Source organism: Cyprinodon variegatus, unplaced genomic scaffold (genome assembly GCF_000732505.1).
Source record: "Cyprinodon variegatus isolate N-32 unplaced genomic scaffold, C_variegatus-1.0 Scaffold41, whole genome shotgun sequence".
Classification (NCBI taxonomy): Eukaryota; Metazoa; Chordata; class Actinopteri; order Cyprinodontiformes; family Cyprinodontidae; genus Cyprinodon; species Cyprinodon variegatus.
This window is the reverse complement of record NW_015150494.1, coordinates 1,078,420-1,087,575: the sequence shown is the minus strand read 5'-3', so window position 1 is coordinate 1,087,575 and position 9,156 is coordinate 1,078,420. Positions and strand designations below refer to the sequence as shown.

The 9,156-nt window shown below is 37.2% G+C and overlaps 1 protein-coding gene across 1 annotated transcript in view; it reads left to right on the top strand.

Moving 5' to 3' along the window:
- Nucleotides 1-392: 392 nt before the first annotated feature.
- Nucleotides 393-9,156, top strand: part of dock5 (dedicator of cytokinesis 5) — a 128,772-nt gene continuing 120,008 nt past the window's right edge. Inside the window, exon 1 of the mRNA XM_015370075.1 lies at nucleotides 393-532. Coding sequence (XP_015225561.1) covers nucleotides 490-532 — 43 coding nt within the window. The 5' untranslated portion in view covers nucleotides 393-489. The remainder of the gene's footprint in view (nucleotides 533-9,156) is intronic.

Genomic DNA, 9,156 nt, shown 5'->3' with positions numbered 1-9,156 from the left:
TTTTGTCGTCACCCTGTTAGTACGTCAAATGCTTCATTGATCTGATTGGTTTATTTGGCCCGTCTATCACCAACATAGGCCAATCAGCTAACCAGTATTTTCGCCCCTTCCCAAAATTACTTCAATGGAAGGTTTCCAGATGGATATGCGGAGCAAATCCAGCAAATCCATCTGGCGGAGTCAGGTTAGCTTAAACTTACACAAGCATCAAAAATGAAGCAGCAGACGCGTTTTTTGCTGCTCCTGCTGCTTTTAGTGTGAACATAGCATTAGATTGGCTAAGGGTAGCCATGGCCAGCCCTGGCCCCCCATTTAGCTCCGCCCCTGCTGTGGAGCTGAATGTCCCCCCTCCTCCCCCTCGTTTCTAATTCATGATGGCGGAACTGTGAGGCTTCGGGACGAGCAGCAGTCTCCACCGCCCGTCCTCGTTCAGCAAGTGTACATAGTAATTTATTTATTCGTCCGAGCTGTTCATCCCCCCCCCCCCCTATGACCCGCTGGATTCCCACTAAGAAAGAGAAGTACGGTGTCGGTAAGAGCCGCTTTCTTTACTTTCTAACTGCTTCACACTGAACTCCAGCAGAAACTCCTTCAACTTCAAAACAAACCGGGCTGCAGGGGAAACTTTCTGTCTTTTTATCCCTTCTGTTTGAAAACTAAACATCAATTTAAGCTTTTTTTAATTAAAGGAAGTTAATCTTCCTGGTTGCTTCTTAATGTTTTAGTATAAACTGAAAAAATGACCCTAAAGGTGGAAACCTGGAAAAGATCCAGGAGTTCAGAGAGCATACCAGTCATTCCTCAGCTTAATCTCACTGCTGGAACACAAATAATCCCTCATTTTACCTTCAGGTGTTTTATTGTCCCTCTTAAAGCCTCCTATTTCAGAGTATGTGGTATGTATATACAGAGTATACAGGTTTTATTTTACTACATGCACACAAATCCTAACAGCAACAGTAGGGTTAACTCCAATGCAATAAAGTTTTGTGCCACTTTAGAAAAAGCAGTGTTTTGCAACAAGGTGTGGCTCCTCTACCTGCAGCTGTGTCTGATAGTTACAGTCTGGCTCAATGTGCTATTCATGCCCACTAGGTAACAATCTGCTCAGCTCTCTATGAGTAATCCTGACCTGTTTCCCTCTGCACTGCACTGCAAAAAACATCTAGAAATAAGTCAAAATGTCTTCAACTAAGTGCATTTATCCTTAATTTGAGTAGGTAAATGAGATAGTTTGCCAATAGCGTGAGTATTTTTACTCTTAAAATAAGATAATTAGATACAATTATCTAATTATCTTATTTTAAATGTAAATTATCTTGTTCCATTGGCAAAGTGTCTCACTTGCCTCCTCAATTCAGGAAAAAAAAAAAAAAAACTTAATTGAAGAAAAATTTACTTATATATATTGGCATTTTTTTCCAGTGTGGCAGCCTGTACAGAGAGGAAAGACAGGCATCCACACTGCAAAAAATTTAAATCTAAATAAGTAATTTTTTCTTAAAATAAGTGCATTTTTCCTTGAATTGATGAGGTAAGTCAGACCCTTTGCCAATGGAACAAGACAATTTACATTTGAAATAAGAAGAAACTATTGCGTTGTCTTATTTCAAGCGCATATTATCTAATTATCTTATTTTATAAGTAAAAAAATACTCGTTCCATTGGCAAACTGTCTTATTTACCTGCTCAAATTAAGGGTAAAATTTCTACTTATTTTCAGATAGTTTTTACAGTGCAGCTGTGCTTTACACTGAAAAAATTAAAATCTAGATAAGTCAGTTTTTCCTTAAAAAAGTGCATTTTTCTTGGATTGAGGTGTTAAAAGAGACATTTTGCCAATAGAACAAGACAATTCACACTTAAAATAAGAAAACACAATTGCCGTGTCTTATTTTAAGTGCATTTTATCTAATTATCTTATTTTATAAGTAAAAAAAACGCATTCCATGGGCAAACTATCCCATTTACCTACTAAAATGAAGGATAAATACACTTAATTTAAGACATTTCACTTATTTCTAGATTGTTTTTCCAGTGCACTGGAAAAAAACTAAATCTAGATAAGTAATTTTTTCTTAAAATATGTACGTTTTTTCTTGAATTGAGGAGGTAAGTGAGACACTTTGCCAATTGAACAAGACGATTTACATAAAAAAAAAATATATATATATATATATTTCGTTGTCTTATTTCAAGTGCATTTTATCTAAACATCTTATTTTAAAGGTGCTATAAGAGATCTTGGAAAAACGGTTTCAACAAGCTATATTTTTTAACATACACAAGGGCAAGGCAAGGCACATTTATTTGTATAGCACAATTCAGTACAAAGACAATGCAAAGTGCTTTACATGATTAAAATATAGGAAAATTAAACAGAATCAAAGCAAGTAGGAAAAAAAATATATATAAAAAAAATGCAGAAACAAAAAAAGAATATTAAAAACAGTTGGACACAACCATGCCTCTCCTTCAGACCACCCCTCGAAACCAAGCCCTCGAAACACATGAACGTGTTGCTTTCTGTCGAGGTGTTCAGATGAGATAGAGAATGAAAAAAGCAGAGACCAAGTGCTCGTGATACGAGCTAACAACAACATAACGCTACGTTCACACCTAAAGCAGCAGAGGCAGCAAAAGCAGCTTGTTTACATGCAAAGTCAATGATTGAAGCTCATCACGGCGCAGCAAAAGGTCCAGGCAGCATTGCTGATGCAGAGCGCTATGATCACTTCTCTGAAATGGTTTATTAACGCCTAAATTAACTTCTGCCAGCAGAACATGTTCGCTTTTATTATCCCGATGCCTGCAGTTTGGATCACGTACATGAAAAACTCCTTCCAGCAGCCGTGGAAAACCGCAAGGAGGCGACGGGGCCAGAGGCTGCTGTTGAATGGGATTCCTACTGACAGAGCAGTAGGAATCCTGCTCTGTCAGTGTACGGGGGGTCTGAGCAGCTCTGACAGAAACAATATTTGAAGGCAGGATGGTAATCTGGATGACTGCGCTGACGATGTTTTTAGGTGGACTGTTTCGCTTCAAAATAGATTTAAACTACATTTTATATATATTTGCTGATCACAGCAAATATAGCTGCCATTGTTCCAGGCAAAGAAAGGATAGAGTAGCTCCGCCCAACGTGCATCAGACCCACATTTTGACTGCGCAGCCAGAGCAGCAAAGATGCTTCAGCTTTGTGTCAGAACTAAACTTCTACAAGCATCTAAAATACAGCAGCCTGCGTGTTTTTTCTGCTTTCTCCTTGCGTTCTGAACGTAGCATAACAGTGGCTAGCTTCCCGCCATGGCGTCCTGCTCGATCATTGGGGGTCGATTCGTTCATTTGTCAGGGTACGCGCACAGGGGGGAGGGGCAAGCAGACGACCACGCTTGACGTGTCAGGAACCAATCGTGTACAACGGACCGTGTTTTGTGATTGGTGGACGTTACTCATTGATTTCTCACTGTAGCGGAGAGCATTTATTTTCGTTTCACTTCCAGACCTTCTATTTCACTGCTTGCTAAGTGGCTGTGGGGAGATTTTTAAGCCACATGGTAAAAAATGCATCAGAAAAGATCTCCTACTGCATCTTAATGAGTAAAAATCCTAGGCCTTATTTTAAGAGTAATTTTACTCTTAAAAGAAGATGTTTAGATAAAATGCACCTGAAATATAAGGAAGAGGATTAGGGCCACTAAAAAAAAAAAAAGTTAACTGCTTTTTAAATTTTATTTCAGTTTAACATTGGAAAAAAAGTCAGAATTCTGACTTTAATCTCAGAATTCTGACTTTGATCTCAGAATTCTGACTTTTTTGCCATACTAAACAGAAATAAAATTTAAAAATCAATTAACCTTTTTTTTCAGTGGCCCTAATCCTCTTCCGTACAAATAAGACAAAGCATTTTTTTTTTAAGTTTAAATGTAAACTGTCTTGTTCCAATGGCAAAATGTCTCTTTTACCTTCTCAATTCGAGAACAAATGCACTTAATTTAAAAATAAATGACTTATCTAGATTTTGATTTTTTTCCAGTGCATTTGCTCTGCAACAAATAGAAACCTAAATAAGTCATTTTTTCTTCAATGGAGGAGGTAAGTGAGGCAGTTTGCCATTGGAACAAGACAATTAACATTTAAACTAAGAAAAAATAACAATTGCTTTGTCTTATTACAACTGCATATTATCTAATTATCTTATTTTAGTGGCTAAAAATACTCATTCCATTGGCAAATCATCTTATTTACCTACTCAAATGAAGGGTAAATACACTTAACTTACCTGTTTATAGGTGTGTTTTGCAGTGTGCATGCTTTGGTGCATACATAGAGATGGAATTATGGTTTCGTGACTTCCTGTTTGGCTGTAAACTATGGGGAATTAATCTTTTCAAAGATGCTTCATAATCTTTCTGAGTGAATGGTGTCGCTTTAAAGCAGCTCATAAATTTGGAGTTGGAGGAAAAAGGTGTTTAAAAGTGAAATTCTGTGATGGGGCATTTTGTATTTGACACTGATAAGTTATAATTAGCGGATCTACATGTGGGTGCAGTTACCAGCTGATTAATTGACTTAATGATCTCACAGTGGAGAAATTTAGTTATATCAGCTCAAATATTAAAAAAGAAGAAGAAGGTGTGTGGGGTATATAGAGTATATACAGTCCGTCTACTTATATAGCTTTGGTAGAGCTTCAAGTTGGGTATTTTTTCACTTTGACTGGGCCGGTCTAATCAATAAATACAGTTTGTTCATACAGCTACTGTAAAGTTTTCTTCCAGGCTGCATTGTGGATAAATATTTCCAGAAACTTTGACCAACTTTCCTGTTCTGTTAAAAGGAAAACGCAGCATAACCCTGAAATCCGGCATCGTACGTCTCCGCCCTGCTGCGCTCCAGACCGCCTGCGCAAAGCAGAGCCTACAGCCTCCGCTGTTCCTCACATCTTGCGTTGCATGCGTTATATTATTACTAAATTTATAGGAGCAAAACACACGGAAATGAACGCTTAATTTAATATGACATTCAAAAAAATCAGCATCCAGCATATGTTCAGTTTCTGCCCAAATATTTTCTTTTAGTTGTGGAATTTTGTAACCTTGATAACTAAGATCGTACAAAATGGCTTTTTTATGAACTATATTTGTTCTCTACTTCCAAACTTCATCCATATCTGCAATAAGAAGTTTCTTTTGACTGGATTTGATTAAACTTTTAAGCCTTTAGGTATAAAATAAATATTTTGATGGGGATGAGAAACCTGCTTCCTGGTATATTGAAGTACCAATAGTTTGGATCCAAACTTTAAATAAACAGTATACGTTTTTTTTAGATAGATAAGAATTATGCTATAGTTTCTAGTTACCAATCTGTCGTTACTGTATTTTAATTTAACAAACCGGATCTTCTTGTCGTTCTTTTTCCTGTTTGGTTCCACTGCAATTGCAAGAAATTACTTCTCTGCATTTAACCCATCCCCTTGGGGAGCAGTGAGCTGCCATTGTGAGGCGCCCGGGGAGCAAGTTAAGGGTCTTGCTCACGGACCCAGAGTGGCAGTCTGTGGGAGTGGGGGATCGAACTCACAATCTCAGTATTCTAAGCCCTATGCCCTAACCACTAGGCTGCCACATTTAGACAATGTTACCCTTGACCTCTCTGTTTATTGGTCTTCATGAAGCTTTTTGTTCTTTAATGTTTTATCTATGGAAGAAACGTTTTCTCATTAGAATCAAAGCTTGTAAAAACCCTAAGCGTCTCGTTTCAAAACCTAGAGGTCCTTTGATGAAAGCATGATGTGTTGAGCTGAAGCAATTCATCGGATTAATCGATTATTTGAAATAATCGTCAACTAATTTAGTAATCGATTAATCGTTCACTGGAGTAAAGAGACTCTAAACTATGTCTTTAGCTGGCAGAGCGACCCACTTACAGTAATAATGAAACAAAAATTACAAGAAAAATATTTTTCATTTAAGATAAAAACCTTTTTCATCTTTTATTATGCTCCATCTAGAACTCCTCAAGTGGAAAAGTTTTAGTTTCACCTGAATTAATTAATTAGAAATGAAACTTATTAGAAATGTTTTTTATACTATATGGAAAATGTTGACATACTGTTTTTAAAATGTTGGTATAATTACTGCTCTAAATGGGTCTCTCTGTCAGCTAAAGGCATGTTTTATTCTCTATACTCCAGTTAATGATTAATCAATTACTAAATTATTTGACGATTATTTTAAAAATTGATTAATTAACTGGATTAATTGTTTCACCCCTAATAGCCGAGAACATCTAATGAATCACCCAGATATTAGTATTTTGAATCAATAAAAATATCGTCTAATGAAATATTGTGATAATTGGCAGAATTTTTTTTTACACTTCTTTTTAATTGACGTTCACATTTTTCACATTTTCTATTATTGTGTCATTTTTATCATTATAAGTGAAATAAGAGGAATGGGCTGTAAAGAATTGGCAGCACATTTAATAAAATAATAAAATAATAAAATAATGAAAACCACCATCACCTTAGAAAATTATTCTTTAAATCTCTAAGAGAATGTTTTTTTAAAAAGGTGAAAAAGTGTAAATACTTGCGGTGAGTGTCTGTGGTTATGATGAGGGACGAGCTGCAGGACGCTCTGTGTCTTTTTATCTGTTATTGTTTTATAACCGGCACAGGTAGGCTGCTTATTGGCTCAGTCGGGTTGTGAATCAATAAATCTTATCTTTTAGTTGCGCAGACTGGCAGCCATGTTTGCTTTCCGTCTTTCCTGCACTAGAAACAAAAGTCCTTGACCTGGAGGGTCTAGATGTGTCCGCAGTGAAAACATCTAGTTTAGATTATCTTTGCAGCAGGTATGAATGCGTACGCCGACCTGATTAACTTCTGCTCTTTACGGCGTAAAGGTTGAGTTGCCGTTGTCAATGAAAACATTTGAACCCATAATAGCAGTCCTTCCTTCCTGGTTACATGTGACCTGGTGTGACGGGATGTTCTCTGATAGTCTGTAGGTGTTTGGAAACTGTCTGACTGTGCAGTTGTCTCCCCAGAAACAGAGCAGGAGTCAGCGACATTGTTCTTAATCTTCCAAATGCCATCGGACCCTGTATGAGGGCTTACATTTTTAATCCTATTAGTGAACCTCGGCTGCTCCTGAACACAGGCAGCAGCATCTTCAGGGTGAACGGAGAAGCTTTTCAGTTGTTTTTTTTAAAACTGTTTTGTGGTGCTGTCAGTCAGATCATGCTCGCTGACAGGGAAAGGTTGATAATAGACGGCTTATCTTTTCTGGTGCATCTGTGACAAAGTCATAATGGGAAATCTTCCTGATATTTACATCCAAAAGAGGAGCAGAGCTCTGGAGGCTCAGATTGAAGTGCTGGAACCGGCGGCTCTTGGAACGACATGTCGCATATTGGGCTCCAGAAGGGGCTTTGGATGAATCCCCTCAGTCGATGCCACTTTAGTCGACTCAGTCTGAAAAACAAATAAATCTGTTGCCGTGGAAAACAAATGATTTATTTTTTCCTTTTACAGGCGTCTCTTATTGTTGCCTGAGGCTAGGCATTTTTGACCACATTAACTTTTACAAGCATGGCAAACCCAGTTATGCAAACATTCAATAACCGTATAGCCGATTACATACAACCCAGACGAGTATTTTGCATATGTTTCCCAGACTTTATAAATAAAGCCAACTCTGTTATGTGTGTGTAGTTTTTGCAGTAGGGCAGAGAGCGAGCGCAGCGCCGTATAACATGTCTGAGCACACAGGAATAAGCAGAATTCAGGATTTGATAAATTGGTGTCAAACTTGAGCCCAGAATGGAGACTATAGCTGATAACTTTACAGAACTTTGCTTTAAAAAAAAAAAGGATATTTGACTTCTATGTGATTCAGATCTGCCTGAATTAGTAGCACTTGTTCCTGGTTTACAGTGGCCCACTTCAGTTCCCCATAGGAGGAGTTTTGAGTGTTTTCTCCGCTGCATTTCCCCCATGAGCAGCTGTTGTCAAAGCAAAGATCAATACGTATTTCCTCTTTGCACAAAAAAACCTGTGCCATTAGAAACTGAATTTAATTTGCCTCGACTAAATCTGTTTTCATGTAATTTCAAATGAAATGTAATTTTTAAAATGAACTTAATTGATTTGAAACTGAAATAATAAGTATAGATATTCGCATACCGCTTCCTTATACCATCTTAACTTTGCATTTTATCAATGCTAAAAACCATTGTTGTTTGCATATATTTGATATAGGGATTTTTTTTATTTTTTATATTGTGGTTATTTAATTTGCATGAATTTACACACCTATTCAAATAGCAGCTGTGATTTCTTTGAGAAAGGAAGTTCAGAGCTGAGATTGGAACATTTTTATTATTTTATACCTTTTTATTTGTCATGTTTTTATCCTTGTTATCAAAAGTAGTATTAAATATTTCTGTAAACATAAATATCAAGTTTGAAGTTTTATTGTCATGACAACCCTAAACTGAGTTATTTTCAGTTCTATAATTTATTTTGAGTAGAAAACAAAAGCAAATCTTCTGACAAAGGTGTTCTTTAGCCACATATACAGTCAGAGATTTGCATTTCACATCATCATTTTTTAGAAGCTGCAGCAGAAAAGTGCATCTGAGCTCTGTATATGTAGTGTTGCACCGATTGCAGGTTCTGGCCAATCAGCGACTCCTGATGTTTAAAAAGCCTAACATGATCATTAAAGATTTTTTTTTCCTATAACGATTTAATTTTAATCTTATCTTACTGAACATTTTTCAGTACTTCTGAAATGATCAAAACTCTTGAAATCACTTCTCCGAAATTGTATTATGAAATTTAGGCAGGATCGGGATGAGTCGGCAATAAAGATGCACAGACAAACTATTTCTGCTAGAATTAAAATGTGTCGTTTTATTCCGCCACAGAAAACAGCAAAGCAAACACATCAATCAAGGCACGGTGCTGAATACAAATTATATTGTCCCCCTACCGTGACACAAAGGATCGGAGGACCGGTCGATCCCGGCAGGGCAGCAAACCGCGCAGCTAGGCGTCCGTATGCAACCCTAGCAGGCTCTGCCAGTGCCAACCGCCGTCCGTCATTTATGCCAAATTTCAAAGGAAAATCTTTTACCCAATCA